The sequence below is a fragment of the Cryptomeria japonica genome, chromosome 3, assembly GCF_030272615.1.
Source record: "Cryptomeria japonica chromosome 3, Sugi_1.0, whole genome shotgun sequence".
NCBI classification, from domain to species: domain Eukaryota; kingdom Viridiplantae; phylum Streptophyta; class Pinopsida; order Cupressales; family Cupressaceae; genus Cryptomeria; species Cryptomeria japonica.
Genome location: NC_081407.1, coordinates 330,053,776 through 330,076,318, shown reverse-complemented (window position 1 = coordinate 330,076,318; position 22,543 = coordinate 330,053,776). Strand labels below are relative to the sequence as shown.

Below are 22,543 nucleotides of genomic sequence, written 5' to 3'. Positions count from 1 at the left end.
AAAGCCCTGGACTCTAGTAACTTGGACCCAAATTTAAAGATCACAGAACAGTTGATGCAATCTCTCCCCCTGATGGGCCTAGGTAATGACATTGACAGCTCCCCTACTAGAGATGTGCCAAGGAGATGTAAAAGACTATGGATGACATGGTTGTTGTGAACCCCCAGGGTGTCCCTACTCTGCAGCAAATGGAAAAGTTGCCCATGGATGTGTTGGACATCATGCAATGGATTGAGAACCTGGGCCCCGTACTTGAATTACAGGATATCATTAACGATGTCAACCGGCTCAAGAGCAAGATGGAGGTTTGGGATGCCCAAATGGCAGGCCTTCACAAATTTCATTTGCAGGTGTTATACAGCTCGGGGCTCACCCTCTCTCTACTGAGGGAAGGTACTGCGGACATGGAGAAGGATAAGAAAGAGGCTAGGGACCTTTACAAGTTCCTGTCCAATGAATGGAACAGTGCCATGGATGCCACTGGGGTGCGCAAGACACCCCTGTAGCTTGTTTTTGTGTTTCCTGTTGTTGTTTCTGATTTCTAAAGACTTGGTCTCTTTTTGTTATTAGTTATTGTTAATGTTGTTATAGTGTTGTTTCTGCACTATGGTTTTTAATAGTTATGCTATGTAAAGGACCAGTACCCTTGTTCTCATTTCTTTATTAATATTAGCAGCATCCCCATTAGCCCCCCCCCTAGTTTTAGGGCCCTCCTCCTTCTTGTCCCCAATGGGGTCCTCCTCAGAGTCCAGATTCTCAATAACCCGGGTCTTCTTCCTACGGCCTTTGGAAGCAAGTCTGAAGGATCTCCTTTTAACCTCTGAATCTGGGGAAGGGTTGTCATTCTCGGTGTCCTCAATTGAATAATTATCATCATAGCCAATGCATTTGCATTTAGCGGGGGTTTTTCTTTTACCCTTGGATAGGGAGAAAGAAGCACTGGGGGAGGCAGGTAGAGTTAAGCTAGGGGAGACCTCTGAAAGAGAAATAGCTAAGGCATAGGCAAATAGGGACATGGTGGTCATGGAAAATCCCTCCCTGGGGATATTGGAAGAATCTAGGGAAAGCCAAAGATAGGGCCGCGAGCTGCTGGGGAATTGGCCTTGGGGGCTGAGAGAGAGAAAGATTCCTAGAGGAGCAGAGAGCCTCATGGAATTTATACAACCTGTAAATAAGACCTTAGTGGAGGAGGAAAGGAGGCTTATCCCCATGCTTAGGGTCCATAGTGTCCTTAACAAAGCTCTCTAAGGAGTGCAGTTAATAAAATGACAGACAAAGCAAATCATTATTGCAGAAGTGATTGAGGAGGGGCAAATGGTAGTAGTAGAATACCTTATACCTACCTTTGAGGGTGAATTATTTCATGATCATGAGGCAGATCATGTTCCACGGGTGCTTGAGCTCCTCCCAAGAAAACCCACTTTGCATCTTGATAGGTTCCTCATGATTACGGAAAAACTATTTCAAACCCTCACTATTTGCAACATGACTAGTATGCTTCTAGTAACGGCCATCCAGGGTCAGCTTCATAGCTTGAGCAATAGTCTCATTAGAGACATCAAAGGTAATGCTGCCAATCGAGACCCGTCTTCTAGACCAGGAGGAGGCAAAAGCAGCCGAGATCTGCTCATCATGGCCCTTTAGGAAATCCATAACATCAGCAATTCCACCTTCAACACAAAAATTCCAAATGAGAGGGTCATTTTTTAAATCATTCAGATTGTCTGGTTCATATCTCACTCTATCACCCCCCATTTCGTCTGCCAACAAAGCTTCCTTAGTCATAAAACAGATGAAGTTGCAGAGACCCTTCGAGAAGCAAGCCAGGAATAGAAAATGGGGATTGTGCAAGCCCAACGTCAATAAATGAGAAATGAGGTTGGGCGCATGGGAAAACAAGAAATCACTTTTAGTAATGATTTGCCAGTTATGAGGCATTAAGAGCCAGCAGATACTGGTGGCAACCAACACGTTTCCAACCCATTTGTACTTCATCATGGCTTTGCAATCCCAAGTGAAATGCTAGCAACAACGTCTGTGTCATCTCCATCCTGGTCGAACAAGTCACCACCTCATCCAAAGGGATCTGAGGAATATTCACATTATTTGAATTATGAATCCACCACCTCGAGACAAACCCGAGGGAAAAAAGGAGGGGGAGGGAAGCATTTAGCAGCCACTCAATCATTAGTGGGGATCCTAGATTTCTCTTCCTAGAGGAGGAATTTAACATGGTCTGGGACTGATTTGTGACTCCTCCAGCATCTCAGCCCTGAGAGGTTTAGGTCAATGGTTGCCATGGAATTCACCACGCGGTTGCTTTCCCTGTAGATATGCATAACTCTGAATGAGTCAAGCCTAGAGATGAGCCTCATGGTGTCCCTGATGGTTCCCTCAATTGTCCAATTAAGCTTATTCTTCCCTTTGACAACATTAATGATGAGTATGGAGTCCCCCTCAATGTCCATAATTCTGATTCCCATGGAGAGGGCAATGTGGATTCCATAGGCTAAGTCCATCACTTCAGCCTGATTAGAGGAATGACCATTCAGGTTGCCCACATAAGCAGCAATGAGGGCCCCCAGATGGGATATCATCACCCCACCACCACCAGCTAGGGCCCCCTGGTAGCCCCATTAAAATTAAGTTTAAAATTTGTAGCCGAGGGGGACCAGATCGTGCATTGTCTTAGAAGTCTCTTAGAGGATTCAACAAGAGAGAACGAGGGGGGGAGGTTCTAGCATCTAGCAATTCCCCAATCCCAGATAGAGGGGGGCTTGGACTCCATTCATGTTTTAGAAACAAAGATGTTCTCAAGAATCAGATTGCGGAACCGAGCAAACACTATTTCCACAGAGGTCTCTTTGTCTCTGAATATCTTGTCATTTCGTTCCTTCCAGATACACCAGCTAACATGGGGGGATCTACTTCCACAGTTGTTGGATAAGGGGGTTGGAAGAGGGGTCCCAAAACTCCTGACACAGATTGACCAAATTGTCATTCATAACCCAACTGATATTAAGTTTAGTATAGACCATCCCCCAAATCTCTTGAGTGAAGACACAGTGGAGGAAGAGATGGGCTGGAGTTTCTTCATCATCTTTGCAAAGGATACATCTGTTAGGGAAATGAAAACCCCTCTTGACCAAGCTGTCTTGGGTCAAAATTTTGTTGAGGAGGGCAGTCCACCAGAAGAAATTGACCTTTCGGAGGAGTTGGGGATTCCAGACCTCTTTCTAGATAGTGGAGACAGGTTCCCTGAGTAAGCTAGTGTAGGCAGTCCTAACGAAAAAGTCTCCAAAGGGGTCCCACTTCCAAATAAGTCTGTCGTCCCTAGGGAACAAGGGGAGGAATATACCATCCAAAAGCTTATGGATCTCTCTAGCAGTAGGAAGGAGGAAGGCGAAGTCAACACAATAGTCCTCCAAGACCCTCCAAGTGCAATTACTGAAGTAGTCACTGACCCTTTCACTAAAGAAGCCTTTAGTGGCATCCTGTAACTGTCTCGAGGAGGGGGAAGAAGCAAGGGGTCTATAATTATGTGCACTCTCTATTATACTATTATAATATTGCAAGAATATATTATCTCAAATTATTATCCAACCTACCTCTAAACAAAATTTTTATTAATACAATACTAAAAAGGCAAGTACTGGCCACTATGTGGCACTTGTTTATATTCCAATACACTTGACACTTGACACTTGTGGCTTTTATTCAACTTCATTATTCAAATTCATATTTTAATCTTACACAAATATTTGTTTGCAATGTATTATTACTTCCTTCTATTGCATATTGTATTATTAATTTCTTCTACTTGATAATTGTTTGCAAAATACAATATTTAATCTCTTCTACTTGATAAATGTTTGCAAAATACAATATTTAATTAGTATTACAAAATTGCTTGCAAAATACAATAAATTCAATTACTATTACAAAACTAAAACTAAAATGACAAGTACTCACCACTAAATGGCACTTGTTATATTATTTTGTTTAAAATTGTAATTAAAATAATTGTAGAACGGGTTCTTAAAAAAATAACAATTACATATATTTCAAATTAATAATTTATAAATAAATATAATATTTAATTCATTATCAAACTTAAAAAACATCATAAAAAATCTAGTAGAAATGAAAATCAAACTTATTGTATTTGATATTTTTGCTATCATCTAGAAGAAATAAAATATATCCAAAATACTAATAAAATTTATTATAACATTCAGATTCAAATGGAAACAAATATATTAGACATATAGGCCAATTTTTTTGCATGCTTCCATTAAGAAATTAGCTACATTTTTTTTCATAATGTTCCTAAAGGATTAAAAGTCATAAAATATAATAAAATAAATATGTCAAAAAATGAGAAAAAAGAAATGTTTGTAGTTAAAGAAGAAATAGCTATGATAGCTATGATATATAACCATAGCACATGTATTGTATAAATCTTATCTACCCCTCAGTATTTGTATTATATTAGTGTATTGATAATTATAATTATAATATTTAGATGATAGAAAATACCAATGACATTGTCATTAGTGGTATTGTATTATACTATTATTTTGATAAATGTAATTATAATAATTCTAAAAAAGGGTAACCTGTAATAGTGTGAACATGTTCATAAAAAATTTAACAATTATTTACATTTTGAATTAATAATTAAATATTCATTGAATTGTTGCATTTAATATATTAGTTCTCATTTAGAAGAAACAAAGGACATACAAAATATTAAGAAAAGTTACAACTATTTTTGGACTTAAATAGAAACATATATAGTAGACATATAAGACATTTTTTTTGCATGCTTCCATTAAGAAACTAGAGACACATTTTTCTAAATGTTCTTCTTTAGCAAGAAAACACAACTGAGAGTCATAAAAAATAATTAATTAAATGTATAAAAAATGATGCAAATCACATCTTCACATTTAAGAAAGAAATAACTATCATATCCAACCATAGATTGCATACATATCATATAAATATTATCTATCTATTATGAGTAGCTTGAGAGCTTCTTACTAATCAATATTTACCAACTTGTAGAAAAACTAAATATATTACTATAAAAAAGTTTGAAAATGTGTACATTCACAAAAATTAAATGGTTAAAATAATAAAAATAGTGTGATTTCAATAAATTTCACAAACCACCCCTAAATATCCAAAGACAAAGAGTTAACACTTTAAATTTTTCCCCAGTTAACATTATCTAACAACCTTCCATTTAATTGTTAAGACTAGGTAAATTGTGGAATTTTTATGTCTCAATGCTAATGTTATTGTAGTTATTTAATATGTATTAAAAATAATATAAATAAACTATCCACATGGAAAAAGCCATCCCACTTGGAAGGAATATTGACATTCTTGTGTTGGCACTTTGTACCAAGTTTCATAAGCCTTATGATAGTTGGAAGAAGTCATTGGAAAGATAGTTATAAGGTAGATTACGATGAGCATTGTAACACCCCCCAAGGAACCCCAAAGGATCTAACTAACAAACTCAAATAAAAGTGAAATATTTTTTTTTAAACATTGTGTACATCCCATAACAGTAAGGGAACAATATTAAACCTAATTGCACAAGCAGAAGGAAACTACTAAAGTATCCTCTAAGGTTCCTCAATGTCATTACTATACTACCCATACAACATTAAATAAATTAAATCTAATCTTAGTTAAAATTTGATTCATAGATGAACATAAACAAAATAACTATGAAAATAATCTATCCGTACATATTACAGAATCAAGAAACTACATTGCATTCAAATAACTTCTTAAGCTAAAATCATTGTATAACCAATATCAATAGTTCATGCAAGTCTAGTTGATTAGTTTTGTGCAAGTCTAGACTTGCACAAGGGAACATCAAATTGAATATAATCTTGTAGGACATCAAGGAAAAGTATTTTCTGATATTTAGCATCAAGTTAGAAGGTCTGAAATATGACTTTACATAGAAGCAAATAATGCATATTTTATTTCCAAAAGGTCTACCCAGCCCACAAAACCATGATTAAACTGCACTACCCGATTCACCTAAATCACAACAAATTGATTCTATTTGAACAACAAATGGAAATAACTGCATATAAATAAGATTACAACAATATTAAGAGAAACACAATTCTTAATAATATAAGTAAAATCCTACTCAACAAGAAACCAAAAAAACTATACTTGAAGATCACTAAAAACAACACAAAGATTTTTACAAAAACAACCTCTAAAACTCAAGGAATGGGAATGTATTCAAAGCCCTCTTACCCAACATTTTCTCAACAATAAAATAAATTAAATAACATAAAAATCATTGAAATAACATTATTTAATTTCAAAACAAGGGAAATCCATCCAGGATACAAGAAAAGAGGCTTGTGATAAATTTATTGTAGATGAGGCTTTCAGATGATGAAAGCCTTTGGATAATGTAGTTTGATGCAGCTAGTTCAAAGGAAGGCTCAAGTACAGGTGTATTGTTTATGTCACCCCATGGAAAAACTTTCAAATTTTCTTTTACTCTATCCTTTCAATGCACAAATAATGTGGCAGAGTATGAAGCATTACTTTTGGGATTGAGACTAGCAGAAAAGCATGGGATAAAGAATCTTAGAGTCATCGGAGATTCAGAGTTGGTCATATCCCAAATTAGGTCAAAGTATGCATCAAAAAACAAAATATTAAAATAATATAGGAATGTTGTATGGGATGAAATTGAGAACTTTGATTCATTTGGCATTGATTGGAAAGAAAGAAGCCACAATAGGATGGAAGATTTACTGGCTAATATTGTGTTAAGGTCATAAGATATAACTTTTTTTGGAATCTCAAAAGTTGAGGTTCAAACTAGACCATTAGTCCTTGACAACATTGAAAGCTGGCAAGTTTTCAATGATGATGATGATATTCTAAGATTCCTACATTGTGTGGATGAATATGAGAATCAGGAGATTGATTTTAGTGTTTTTGTACACATTGTAGATGGAAAGGAAACAATTTTTGGGAATGAGGTGATTCAGCTGAAGACAAACAAGATTCCCAAAGGCTCGGTTGTGTTAGAAAGAGTGTTTAATCATCGGGATAAGGCTAAAGTTGTTACTGCTGCCCCACATCCTAAGGATTTGGAAGAAGTTAACCTTGGAACTGAGGGAGTACCAAAGAAGGTGTATATTGGTAAAAAATTGTCACCTAAGGTAAGGAAAATGTTGATTGATCTATTAAGAAAGTATAGACATGTCTTTGCTTGGTCATATGATGACCTAAAAGCTTATAGGGAAGACTTATTCCAACATGAAATTCCTTTGAAGGAAGATGCTAAGCCTTTCAGACAGAAGCAAAGGCCAATTAATCCAACTATAGCACCCAAAAATGCAAGAAGAACTTGTCAAGCTTAGGGATGATGGGATTATAAGACCTATTAGAAATTCATCATAGGTGTCTATCTTGGTACCTTTAAGAAAGAAGAATGGAGATATTAGACTATGTGTTGACTTTAGAAATCTTAATGTATCTTCATTAAAGACAACAATCCATTGCCTAACATGGAAGCTATGTTGTAGAGGGTCACGGGATGTGAACTTCTGTCCATGATGGATGATTTCTCAAGTTACAACCAAGTGATGGTTAAGGAATCAGAGCAATATAAGACAAAGTTTACTACACCTTGGGGAACATATGTTTTTGTAAGAATTCCTTTTGGGCTAAAAAATGTAGGATCAAAATTCCGAAGAGCAATGGATGTTACATTTTCTGATATCATAAATAGGTTCCTAGTTGTTTATTAGGATGATTTAACAGCTTACTCTAAGAAGGAAGTTGATCATTGTGGCCATCTTGAAAAAAAAATTAACAAAGTTGTTGAATATGGTATATCCTTAAACCCAAAGAAGTGTTCTTTTGGGGTAACTGAGGGTAAGTTGTTGGGCCATATTGTATCAAAAGATGGTGTAAGGATTGATCTTGAAAGGGTAGCAGCAATTCATAAGGTACCTCAGCCTAGGATAGTGAAAGGTATTCAATCTTTCTTTGGGCAGATAAATTTTCTCAGAAGATTTGTTACTAATTTTGTTGAAATTAGTTGACCTATTTCTAAAATGTTGAAGAAGGGTGCACAGCTAGAACGGGAGGGAGAACTAGCTAAAGCATTCCAAGAAATAAAGCAAGCCATTAAGAATGCTCATGTCTTGAAAACACCATATTATAATAAACCCATGCAAATTTTGTCATTTTCATCTTTCCATACTATTGCTGCAATTTTTTTGCAAAAGAACTCAGAGGGTTTTGAATAACCCATTGCATTTTTTTATAAATCTTTGCAAGCTACAGAACTGAAATATGATTTAAATGAAAAGAAGGCTTATGCACTAGTGAAGTTTGTTAAAGCTTTCAGGAGTTATCTAATGGGAGCAACAGTGGTTGCATATGTGCCTAGTGCAATAGTAAAGGACATCTTCACACAGTAAGAGGTGTCAAGAAGAAGATGTAGGTGGATCAATAGGATCCAAGAGTTTAACATTGGTATCCAAATCACCAAATTGGTGAGAGGACAGGGATTGGCCAAATTAATGGCTCAAAATAATTTGGATGCCAATTAGATAAATGTTACAGAAGAAGAACACAGAGCTTATCTCTGTGATATAGATGGTTGTGATTGGTACATTGACATAATATATTACTTGCAGAAGATGAGATGTTTTGAAGATATGAGCGATAACAAAATGAGAAAATTGAATTTACATGCTATAAAGTATGCTATAGTTAATGGAAATATTCGGTGGAGAAACAATGATGGTGTTATGCTAAAGTGTGTTGACCACGACCAAGCTCTGAAATTGTTGAAAGAAATGCATGGTGGAGCCTGTGGAGGGCATTATATGGTCAAAACAACTGCACACAAGATATTGAGGGCTAGGTTTTGGTGGCCAACAATTTTTAAATATGTGCATCAGTTGGTCAAAAAGTGTGATCCATGTCAAAGGTTTTCTAGGAAGGGTAAAAGCACAAAACTATGTCATTTTTTAGGCTAACTTATCAGCACAAGTGAATTTAAGTAATTCTAACTAAAAATTAATTTTAGTTAACCATATGGTCTATATAGATTCATTATAGATAAATTATATATGGGCCACAACTTTTCCAACTGGAAGTGTCTACTAAATGTATATTTTATACTACTTTTGGTCTAATTACAAAAAAAAAAAACTCGATGTTTCAACTCCTACTCTTATAAATATTTTTTTTTTTGAAATGTAAAAATAGCCTTTTATAGATCTATAAGTGAACTTTCCAAAATATATATCTTTTAATATTTTAATTAGTTTTTATGTTTTATATTTTATTTTTATTGAAAGTAGGTCATCAGCACTAAAATATAAGGTTGATTATCTTGTCAAGGAAAAATACTAAAATTTATTAAAAAAAAATTGAAAAAAAAATGATGCAGTAGAGAAAAGAATCTATGTCAAGATGATATAATTCTTTTATGATTTGGATAAATAATTAAGAAAAAAGGTGGTGGGAATAGGAAACAGTTATATTTCAGCACAAGCAACTTTTCAAATTTAATGAAAAATATATATTTATAAAAAATAGTAAACAATATATCCATGCACTAAAGTTTCAAGTTATCAATATACAAAAAAAAAATTCAAGAAAAAAAGTAAATCTTACTAAATAAAGCGTGGTGGCTTGTATAACTTCAATTTCAGCATTTTTTCAACAACTAAATTATAGTGTTTACTTTATAAAAAACTATATTCAAATAATTTTTTTAATTTTTGTTAAAATTACAAATTTAAAATAGACATAAGAATATAAATTTGATTAGTTTATATCATTTCAAAATTCAAAACATATATTTCACTTTCTATTGATCTAATTTAAAAAGTTGAATCAGCATTGGCCATTTCCTTTATAAAAATGTGACACAGCTTTATACTTTTGCCCGGAAGTTGAAGTTTTTCAGGGAATCTGCCATTAAAGCCAATAGAGGTGCAAGCTCCATTTTAGCAGTGAGGCATAGATTTTATTGGAGAAATAACATGCAAAACTAGTGTTGGTCATTCTTGGATTTTGGTGGTCATTGATTACTTTACAAAGTGGGTAGAGGCTATTCCAACCAGGAGAGAAACTAGTGAGGTTGTCATTGATTTTCTTATAGACAACATATTGACAAGATTTGGATGTCTTGAAAGGATAGTGTCTGATAATGTAATAAGTTTCATATCAAAAGAATATACTAATTTCTGGAATAAGATATTTTACTCATCACCTTACCACCCATAAGGAAATGGACATGTATAATCAAGCAACAAGAGCTTGATGAAGATTATCAAAAGAGTCCTACAAAAGAACAAGAAGGCTTGGGACTCAAAGTTGAAAGTTGCGGTTTGGGCAAATAGGGTAATAGTGAAAAAAGCAATATATAAGTTTGTCCAAACTTATGATAATGACATAGATGATGACATGAAATTGAGGGTTGAAGAATTGATAGAACTAGATGAGATTAGAAGAGAAGCTCATGCTAAAAATGCAAAGTTACAAATGCAAGTAAAAAACTTATATGACGAAAAAGCAATTGCAAGAAACTTTCAAGTGGATGATCTGATTCTGATGTGGAATGTCAGATTAGAAGATAAATGAAAACATGGCAAATTTGATGCCATTTGGCTTGGTCCATATCTGATTCAGAGAAAATAGGGAGAAAATTAATATTTTCTCCAAGAAATAACTAGTGATACTCTTGAATTGCTTGTTCATGGACAAATCTTGAAGCCCTACTTTTCTTAAAGTAGTTCTCTTACATGAGCATTAGATTAGGTCATGTAAATAGTAGAGTAGATTTCCTTTCTTTTTGAGTTCCTTTGTCCGAGTAACTTCCTATTTTTGTCTACTCTGCAAATAGTCTGCTCCACCTGAGATTCTGAATTCTCACTTCATTCCAATGAAATGAACGTCCCCAAGCAAAGCCACTGGTAGTCCTGCAAAATGACCTAGCAAAATTTGATGTCCTTGTGAAAATTTTGGTCATTTTAAATTAATTTTGCTCTTTGTTATTACCCTCAAGCTTAGGGTTTATGCCTTTTTTATTAAGTCCTACAGAAAAACCCCTTAAACCTATTATAATTATGTGTTACCTTTTTAACTTAGGTCCGAGGGTCATCTTGTCATTGAAGGGGCCATGTTATTTTCCTAGGTATTATAATTTTATGTCGGCCCCTTGTTAATTTTTCCTAAGTTTCGTGTTCTATATTATTTTTAGCCTCCGTGATCAGGTTTCCCTTTATTTCCTAAGGTTATGTCTATCTCTATCATCCTAGGTGGGTCTCCTTTTGATTATATTAGCGAACGCTATATTTTTCCCTAAGTCTGAGCCTTATTTTATTTATGTTGGTGTTTTTATGATAAATATCGAGCTACTAAAGATCCCTCTATCTACACGTGCTTAAATGGATGGTAATGTTTTAATCGCAATCAAAAAAGTGCTTGATGGTTAAGCGGCTAAAGTTGGCAGTCACCATGGAAGGAAGATAACGTTTGAGTAGATCGAATAGTCCTTGTGACCCCATAGTCGAAGATGCGAGGAGGATAATCATCACGACATCACAGGATGATGCCACGTGTCCAAGGCGGGTCAAGGTAAGACAATGGTGGGATTGATTGATCGTGATAAGATGGTGGTGAGCTAGATGTGCTACGTCGTACCTTTTGACGGGCCCTCTTACCACAAACAATAGTCAATGTCAAATTGACCAGTATGGTTCGTGTGATTTGCCAACATGGAAATGATCAACAATTGAGATTAAAATTTAATTCAAATGAAAATGGAGTTATTTTCTAAACTCACGTGAGCAATAATGGCAGATAGGACAATGATCTTCATTTCAAAAGGTAATTAAATGCATTTTTTGAGTTATTTTGAATCACCAAAGCATTCAGAGGACATCGAAGAGCGGTTCCAGAGCTAAAGGAGATTGGAACGATATCTTGCAGTGTGAAACTAGGGTTTTCTAGTGTGTTTAAATAAGTTCATCTGAGCTTTTCTCATATGTTTTAAAGCAATTAAAGTTGTGAATTTCATGTGAATTTCATGCTAATTGTAGGGAAAGAGTTCTACATAATACTTGAAATGAAATCTTTATGATGATTTCTTGGACCAATTGAAGTCGTCAATAAATGACAAGTACCAAGGGTAGAGGTTTGCACATGGGCCAACCCTAGGTGAGGGTTTAGTCAACAAATCTTGCAAGATATCAGATGCAAAGGTGCCTATGTTAGGGCTAAGCATGTTCAAGCTATGGTTTGGTCAAAGGAATTTATCAACCCCACTTTCACAGGCATGGCAGTATGACTTAGGCAAATTGGTAGTGCCTAATGTGTTCATGGATGTTGACCTACTCAGATCAGTTGCAAATAGATATGACCCAATTCTGAGGATCATAAGAGGCAATGAGGGAGAAATCCTACTGTCTATCACAAGAGAGGAGTTTCAAAAAAAAATTGATCTATATGAGCCTTTTGAAATCTTGGAACCTATTGATATAGAGGAACCGAGGAAAGAATATAAAAAGAAAAGGTATTTGATCAAAGCAATATTGCTCTCGTCCCACTTGGCTAAGGCAATAGACACTTAGTATTATATTGGCCCAAGTGCTAAAGAGACTTTTCCAATTGTGCTTTTACACATTATTTCAAGGCTACATTCTTCACACTCTGTCAAATAGGTCTCCACCCTGGCATAGTAATCCCAAAAATATATATGAACATGGGGATTCAGATTCAAAATCCCCATTTTGTAGTAATTTATGACTTTGCTCCATACCTTGCAAACAAGATACATGAGGGGTTGTTGTAGATTAAAAGGGTGACATTAATACCTCATTTTATTGGTATTCCATCCTTATGTGCATGATATTGTACAAGAATGCAGATTTATTTGCAGAAGAAATGGAGTTGAGAAGGGTGGTGGATGGAGAAAACTTGCCAGTATAGGTTTGGAGCATGGATATGTCATGGAAGAGAAAGGATGCAAGTTATGTAATATTTGATAATTGCTTTGCATTCATGCTTAGGGCTCGGTTGGTAGTAAATCTACCAAAGATTCCAGTGGAATTGCATGATTTTTTTAGGCCAATGGAAAGAAAGCCAAAATTAAAAATTGAGCATAATTGGGGGGATATCATTCCCTATTCTGTGGGCACGGTTATAAGAGTATATCAATTTCATGGATAACCACATATATTGTCCATGAATGTTCCACTTATATTAGGATTTGTAGAAGCTATGTAGCAATTGGGCTGCATACATGAAGAAGAGCTAACAAAGAAAGGTAAAGGCACCTTCTTCCCTGATTACACTATAGTCCCATATTTTGTAATTCTTAAAGGAGGATGGGTCCATTTTCAAAAGACTCTTTCTCCTTATTTTTTGAGAGTCAACATAAAGAGGCATAGTGACCTAGAGGGTTTCTTTCAAATATTTAGAAAAAGAATAAAAGGAACCCAGATGCCTCATTATTTTGATTTTCTAGAAGATTTGACCAAAAATGAGTTTGATTTGAATAAACAAGAGGTTAGAAAAGAAAGATGGATGTCTTATAAGAAGATGCTTGATAAATTCCATAATTTGGATCCAAAGTATGATGCATTGATAGAGTTCAGACCACTTTATAAGAACATGGATCATTTGATGGAAAATTTTGATGAAGTCATGTATGACCTGATGGATGAGGTGGACCAATAGGAGATAGTAGACGGCCAATAATTGACAAAAGAACCTCTAAAATTTGCAGCCCAGCAAAGGACACTATCAAAGCCTCCACAACTAAGGCCCCAAATACAAAGATCAACATCACCACTAGAAAGTGATCCAGAAGATGAGAGACCTGTCCCTATGCCTTCAAGAGGGAGTATTATTTATAGAATATTAAGAGATGAAGGTGATAGTAAAAAGGAAGAAGAGACAAAGAGGAAGGGGAAGGGTATAATGGAACAAGAAAAACCCCTCGAACCTCAATGTGGGCCCCTTATGGGGGTAGTGATTATAGATGTTGAATCTCCACCTGAAAGGAGCCTTTACCCTCCTTCACCTCATCCATCTAAAAGGCAAGAAATTGACAAGCCTGAAGAACAGCTTGTACAAGAAACAAAGGAGGAGAATGTTATCATTCTCACTGATGAAGAGTTGCAGGTTGGAATCCCATCTCCACCAAGGTCATTATACTGGAACCTTTCTCTATTGGATATACAAGGGAAAGCCATCCAAGATACAAGAAAAGAGGCCTCTGATAAATTTATTGAAGATGAGGCTTTTTTACAAAGCCAATCTTTCTTACAACTAGTGTGGAAGATAAAGATTGATGAGTACAAAAGGAGATGTGAAGAAAGGAAAGCTCAAAAGCTGGATAAAACTGATTAGGAGAATCAGGATGAAGTAAAGTCTAAGATGATGGAAGAATTTAGAAGAATCACTGCTAAAGAAGGTAGAAGAATGATCAACCAAGAAGGGGTCCTAATTTTTCTTGAGCGGTATATTGTTGATGCAGTGGCCTTTGATGCCATTAGGAAATCAGAGCAACAACCTTTCAATTCTAAAGAAGAAGCTAGGTTGGCATTAAAAGGATCTAAATTTATGCAAGATTATGCCACACTGGCCATTTCGTCATTGGAACAAGGGCCTAGAAGACCTAATATCGGTGATATCAACCCTAATTTGAGGGGAAGCCTAATAGTTAAGAGAGCTACAGATACATCAAATATGGAAGCTTCAAAGTTAACTTTGGATGTGGCCAAATTGAACCATGAGATAGCTAAGAGGGAAAAGGCAGATAAAGAAAAATACCAAAGAAAGTATGAAAACCTTTTTGGTAAATATAACAAGGTGAAACAGAGATGTATTGAGTTGCAGTCTAAGGTTCAACTTTTGGAACAGAAATAATTGGAAGAGTCCCATGTTGCCCCTATAACTACTTCACCACCTTCAACATCAAGGTCTCATCCTATTACCCTTGTTGATCGAGCAACTCAGTGTTCTTCATTGGAGCTATTTTTTGAAGATCCAACCAGGTCAACTGATCCAACAAAGGCTCAACTGTTGGAAAAGATCGCAGGATTGGAGAATAAACTGAAGGAATCAAAGGATCAGTCTGCCTTTGAGCAAAGAGAGATAGTTAGCTCTATACTAACTCATTTAAATGAAAAATTTGACAGCAAGTTGAATAGTATTCATTCTTTATATCCTTTATTGTTTAATATTCAAGGTTTTGATCAGGATAAAGAGCTGGTAATACCTCTATTTACCAAATGGTTACCAAGGGCCAATGAGCTTAGACTAATGTCAATGGCTTCTAAATATCATGTTGAGAGACCACCTACACTTCAGCCAACCTAATTATCAGTGAAGTCAATGCAAGAAGCCCAAATCCAACCAAAAAGCATAGAGGGAAAAATAAGAGAGTTCATGAGGAGTTTCAATGAGTTAACTGAAACACTTCTGCCAGGGATTTTGGATGAGAATGGAGCTATCAAGTCTTTGCATCTATGGAAGGAAGAGGTAGAGAGAATCATCAACACTCAAGTGGAACTAATGTGTGAGGATTTGGATACTAATTTGCTGGAGAACGGTATGGATAAAATTTTATTCACGAGGGCATTTTTTGAGTCTTTTAAAAGAGAAACAAATCAATTTGTTGTAAAGTATGCTCCATATAGGGCAAAAGTTGATGAGGTCATGATTTTTAGGTGGCCATCTTATGAAGAATACAACAAATGGCGCAAGACATACTTGAATGAGGAGTAAAGACTACAAACAATTAGCTAGCCAACTTATTGATGTGACAATTTGGTTAACGATTTTGTCTTCTTGTAGCGGTTACCTTTTTTAATTCAAGCAACAACAAGGTGGGCCTGTATTAGGACCTTTTTTGGCAACAACAAGGAAGATAGAGTGCATAAACTGTTATGATGAAGCAGATACAGATATTTGGTGTTGGTAGTGACATTCCTTAAAGAAATATTTTGTTAAAAGTTCATGTATGTCCAATCATTTTGATGATAGGTGTCTCCTCTGGCCCAAAGCTTGTTTTCTCCCTTATTTTCTATAAAAGGGAAGTCAAGGCCAAGAGACGGGGTTCCAATTTTGTACTCTGTACTAAGTTTTCTAAAATCAGAGTCATAGGTTCCATTTGTAGATCTTAGGTGTGAATGAGCAAAGTGTAAAGTATTTTTGTAGAGAAAGAATAGAATGAGTCTTATGTCATATTTTGTGCAGGTTTTGAAGGATTGAATTGTCTATTGTCTTATGACAGATATAGCATTTGAGTTAATGAAATAGAATCCAAGCTTATTTCTCTACATTATATGATTCTACTATCTTTTGAATGAAATATAATCAAGAGTTTTTTTCATGTGTTGCATTGTTGTGATGTAGGTGATTTGTGTTTATGCTATGATCTAAGGGATCAATTAAATGCTTAAACAAAATTGCAGAGTGGTAGGGCTTGTGCAAGAATTTTGATAAGTAGTTTGGGTTTGGGTTATAGTAGAGATATATTGTAATGCAATATATTCTTAGTTTGACATGCTATTAGATAAATTATATTGTAATTCATCTTACATTTCATGAATTTGACTTCCCAATGGAATAAGGCACGAGTTATTAGCTTGTCTTTGTCTTTACAGTCAGTTTTGTGCTTCGTTCATCTATATTTTCTATAAATTGTTGATTATTAGAATACATTTCATTTTATGTCTATTATTATATGTTTTTTTCATATCATACTCCAATAGGTTGAGGATCACTGAAGAATTTTCCATTCTTGAGAATTCTCCCTATTTCTTGAGCCTGTATATGAGATTATTTGCTTTGTTATAGTGCAATTTGTTAGTATGGCGCAGAGATTATGAATTCACTAAGGGATCACCCTCTCGGGTCTTGCAAAGCCCAAAATTTAGAAGAATCTATTAAATCCTTGTCAAGTTGGTCCAATTTTTAGAATATATTGATAATTGGAGTTGGCTTCTCCATAGATATTTGAATAATCAACTTGGTTTCTGCATTTTGCAATGTAAACCCTTTGGGGAACCAACAGAATGGGAATGCATTCAAAGCCCTCTTACCCAATATTTTCCCAATAATAAAATAAATTAAAATAACATAAAAATCATTGAAAATAACATTATTTAATTTTAAAATAAGAACATATTAATAATGGGGTTTCTAGATCAAAAGTCCCAAAAATAGGACTAAAAACTAGGGCTGACTTTGGGCTTAGAAAACAACCATGAGACCATGTCAAAAGAAAAATATGGTAAATACCCATTTGAGAGGGGTGAATCCCCATTCCATAAATATAATAACTTTATCCCCATGATCGAAATTAAATTCACACAAGAGAAAACTATAAACACTTTTCATAAAAATAATCTAAACTACACCTCTATTTGCATTGTTTGAACACCACAAAAAATGAATACAAATAACTTTCAGAATGGAACAAAAGTATAGAAAAAAAATAGAATATAATATTTTCAAATTCAAAAACATTTAAAACCATAGAATAGCAAATGGCATTTGAATCCAACCTGGGAAACATAGAAAGTGTAGAAGAAAGGTAGAAGTAAGGTGAAGAATTTTTTCCAATATCAACTCCTTAGGATCTACACTCCCAATACAATAAATAGAAGCAATCCAACACCATTAAATAGCAGAAATAAAATATAGCAAATCAAATATAAACTCTCACAAAATTCTTCACAACTCTTACAAAAACCCCTTTCAATTGCATAAGAATAAAGGAAAGAAAATTACAACAAATCTCTGTCTATTCACACCACGATCCAAGCCTCTTAATTTCTAGAAAAATCACCATTATGTTAGGATTCCCATAGATACTGAGAGAGGGGGGTGAATTAGTATCTAACCAGTGAATTGAATTTCTTAACTTAAAACATGTAGAACATATTATAACAGTGTACCGGTATGCAAGAAATAATGCAATAAATAGAATTAAAAGCAACCACATGAAAAACACACCATAACACAATGTTTTAATGAGGAAACCTGGTGTGGGAAAAACCTCGGTGGGATTTGTGACCCACAATATTCACTTACTGGCCAATAAGAGAATATTACTTACAAGAGGGGCCTGCACATGTAGGAAGGCCAACTGCGTAGAGCTCACTACTCAATGGGAAGTCTCACTGACTTACAAAAATGGATTATACAAATCCAGTGTCTTGTACTACTTCAAAATAGCATCTATAATGCCAGATCCAGTACCAGTTTTTGCTCTGCTTCTTACATAAACCCTTAACCTATAATTCGCATAATAGGTCTGCCTTATTTCACCTAAATATATTCTTCTATCTTACTTACAAATGTTCTATAATGATCTCTCATATATATGAGTCATTTTACAATGATGCCAAGTCAGCTTACAAAGATTTTACAATAATAAACAAAATATAATATAACAAAAATCCTGTCGGTCTCTGTGTCGATATGCTTCCTTTCTCTATCGGTGTTGGTGGTCTGAGTGCTGGTGTAGAGTCTGATCTTGCTAGTGTTGGTGTAATGCCTTGTCGGTGCCATAGGATTGTAAGGTTTCCATCAATGACAAAACCTTCAATCACCTACAATGTCTCATTGGAGTGTGCATATGCCAACAATCTCCCCCTTTGGCATTGATGGCAACACTCATGAGAAAATTCAAAAGTGTATCCAAAACTTGTAATCCAAAAATGTTTCCAAAAATATGTTACCAAAAATATAAGAGATCCCCCTGAGTAGATAAGTCTTCTGCCGGTTATTTTCTCATACTACTACTCTCCCTTTGGCATCAATGACAAAGGTTGTCAAGATGTCAGTAGAGTTGTAGTCTCAACCTTTTAACTGGGTGGTTACAATTTGAAAAAGATCTCCCAAAATCAAGTTTATACTTTCCATAAACTTCTTGCTGTCCTTTATTGTTGTCTCTGTTCTTTGAGTTGTATTGGTGAGGTGCTACATATGCTCTACCGGTGTTCTCTGTCCCTGTACTAGTGCCTCAGATATTTCCTTCCGTAATGATGCTAGATAGTCCAATCTTGGACTCAATCTTAGTCTCAAATTCTTTTCCTTATTTACTATTCTCTCCTTTTCTCTTTCTAACTTAAGTAACTCCTCCTCAAAACTTGTTATCCTTTGTTCAAAAACTGATAATGTATCAGGTGAGTTAACAAAATTATCAGCAAGTTTATTGATTTCTCCTTGTATCTTGCTCATTTTCTTATCTATGTCTATTGTCAAAAATTTTGTCTTGCAAGTATCTTTGTACCGAGTTTTAAATTCCTTCAATAAGTTACATAGTTCCGGTAGAAGTGTGTCAAATTCCCTAGTACACTTCTTTATCTGATCTTCAAAGAATTTTTGCTTTTCAATTTCTAACTTATCCTTCAATGCCTCTTCCTTTATTTGCTCAACAGTCATTGTGTTCTCAGTGATGTATTTACACAAAGTGTCAAGTTGGCTTAAAGAATCCTTATTGTCTATGTTACAGTTAGGAGCTATCATCTTCAAAATTGAGATTGTGTCATCTATAGCTTTATAAGCCTGTGAACTACAATCTGTTATACTTTTGATGGAGTCCAAAAGTACTTTAGTTACATTTGTTGATTTGTAGCCTGCTGAGGAGGAACCAACATTCTGAATTCCGCCAATGGAGGAAGTGACCATGCTTGAAGTGACCTCTGGTAGGTTAGTCTATGTTTCCATTTCTTTAAGCAATGGTTTTTTATCTTCTCCTGTTGCCGGTGGTACTATTTCCACATGAACCTGTTCCTGTTTCGGAGCCTATTGCTCTACTTGTCTCTCTGTTTGTTGCTCTATTTTAGTCTCAGTCTGAGTCTCTACCTATTGCTCTGTGTTATCAACTTCAACTTTTCTTTTAGTATTGTCAATGCTGTTAGTTGTCGGTGGCTCACTAGCCATATTTGTCTTGCCGGTTGTATCTTTGTCTATCATAATGTTGACCTTTTGTGTATCAACATCAACTATGCATAGTACCTCAGGGTTAGGATTTGTATCCTCTATGTCCATACTCTCATCTATCGGTTGGTCTTCAGTAGTTGTTACCGGTGATGTAATTGGAGGCAGTGGGAGTAAGTTGTCTTTTACTTTGATGCTCGGAGGTCCACCAACCTTTCCTTTTCCTTTGTCCTTCTCCTTCTGGTATACCTTTATTGGTTTGGGGTTCCTGTACTCTTCCTATTTTTCTTTCTCAACAAGGAATATGTCCCATGCATTTTATGTTTCCTCTGTTACTTCATTCACTCTTCCAACCATTAATGCAATATGTCGGTGTGCAGTAGAGAATACTAACCGGTTGGCTTCTGCAATTAAGTCATCTATCTCCTTAGGTGAGTTTACTAGGTAAATAGCAAGTAACTTTTCAATTTTGATTTTCTTATCAAGCTCTACAACAACTTGTCTTCTTGCTTCTTGCTTCTAGTCTTTTGAACAATTCATCTGGTAGTTCATCTATCACTTCCATTAAGAACTTCTTATAGATGTCCATGTGTAAAATGACACTGTTTTCAACTTGTTCTTTTTCATTTGCTGACAGTGTATCATAGACCTTTCCTATGTTCTTGAGTTTCCCTTCCTCTGTGATTTTATTAAGCAATTTGTCAAGAGGGGCCATGTTTTGTTTAGTCTTCTTCTTCTTTGGTGTCAACTTTTTCTTTTGTGTTGTCTTTCTAACCGGAGACCTCTCTGCCTATTGTTTTTGTCTAGTCCTTCTAGGCAAGGGTGTGGATGCCAGTGAAGGATCCCTTTTCCTTACAACTCTTTTGAAAGTTCCAGGCATGTCATTCTGCAAAGAAGTATCTATCGGTGATAGGTGAGTCTCAGGCTATAGAGTTCCTAACTCATCCTCAGTGATACCGGTTTTTTTCAATACATCTTCTTTAATAGCCTTAGCCTATCTAGAACCTCTTCTCACAACTACTTCAACCTTTTTCACTCTCTTCTTAGATTGAATTTGACTTTATATGGTCTCAGCACTACCAAATACTTTTTCCTTTGGTTCATTTGGTGCTTCTAGAAGTGCTTTAGCATAAGTCTCAATGATATGAACAACGGTCTCATAACCCATCTCTATTACCCAAATTGTTCTTGGGATGACTGCTTTCATCCAGATCTCATCCTTTTTTATCACAAAACATATTTCATCCTTGTATTTGCTGACAATCTTCTGTGACAGTCTAATCCTTTTCTTCATCCTAACCTTTAGTGCTTGAAAATAGTCATGAATATTCTTTTCTTTGTTTTCACCCATGTTGTTGAATAGGTCTGTTAACTATTTTCCTACCGGTATATCAAATCCAAGGTTCTTATTGCCTATACCGGGAACCTGTTTGGTTATGTGTAGCATCAAGCATACAAGTAGATTTCCAAATCTAAAAGTTCCTTTCTTATCCTTCTTGATTTTGCCTAATTTATCAATCAACTCATCTTTTAACCATTCACATACATCAATTTTTACATTATCTTTAACCATGTCATAAGCACTCTTAATGCATAAACTAGAAACTGAGTTAAGTCTGTTTGCATGAGTTGCTTTGTACCTTAAAATCATGCTACCAAATCTCACATTTATATCGGTCACATCATTAACCCTCAAAGACCTTCTATCTAATGTTGCACCAGTTAAGTTCATTACTAGGTCATTGGAGACCTTCTTAGTCTTGTCTGGTCTATTACTGGTGGAAGGTAACCCTATTACTTCTTTCACAACTTCCTTTGTAATATTGTGAACTGAATAAAGCCAAAAGAATGAACCATGTACCTTTCTTAAAACTATCCTAATCACTTCCTTGGGAAATTCAGGAATGCAGAGGATTTCAGTGAATCCTAGGGTTTCAACAATTTTATGTTCAGGTTTTACATTACCAGAATTGTCACATATAACAGTCTTATACATGTTTTTAATTTCTTCATCTCCTAATTCCTCTATGTTGCAATGAATGTATATTCTGGGATCTTCTGCAAAAACAACTCCTTTTAGAATTTGGGAAAAAGAACCTACATTGTCATCTTTCTTAGCTACCTCAAGAACTAGCTGAAATACGGGCCTAGGGCATTTTATAACCTCGACTACTGTAGGGTTTGCTATGAATTCAGGTGCAGAGGAGGATGCCATGATGATAAATACCTTTTTCTACCTTTGGATGGATTGATTTCTAAAGTGCTTCGCCTCTTTGCTCGAAATGCCTTAGCTCTGGAGATTTTGTGCTCTTCGGATGTTTGAATGCTCGGTGAAGTGAAATGGAGCCAAAACCACAAATTTATAATGTCAATTTTCCATCTACCACATTTAATGTATGTTGGTTAAGTAGTCACTTAACATTGTCTGCCGGTATAGAAGTAATTTCCAACTTCTCACCATTAACCGAGGGAATTATAGCATATGCCTCATTTGATTGCCAAACCCTCAAGAAATTTTTCTTCAATTTGATGAAGAGCTTCCTGTCAGTGG

General features: G+C 35.3%; 1 protein-coding gene across 1 annotated transcript; it reads right to left on the bottom strand.

Moving 5' to 3' along the window:
- Positions 1–1,927: 1,927 nt before the first annotated feature.
- LOC131874150 (uncharacterized) lies at positions 1,928–2,597 on the bottom strand. The gene is made up of 2 exons (XM_059217394.1): positions 2,232–2,597; positions 1,928–2,086 (listed from the first exon to the last, which is right to left on the bottom strand). Exons 1-2 carry the CDS (start codon positions 2,595–2,597, stop codon positions 1,928–1,930), a joined length of 525 nt encoding a protein of 174 aa, XP_059073377.1.
- Between the last annotated feature and the right edge of the window lie 19,946 nt (positions 2,598–22,543).

What these genes read in the sequence shown, in the direction of transcription:
- LOC131874150 (XM_059217394.1), bottom strand. Translation starts at nt 2,597, where the DNA reads ATGATATCCCATCTGGGGGCCCTCATTGCTGCTTATGTGGGCAACCTG. An exon ending in ACAAATCAGTCCCAGACCAT is followed by an intron (nt 2,087 to 2,231) that starts GTTAAATTCCTC and finishes AATATTCCTCAG; the next exon opens with ATCCCTTTGGATGAGGTGGT.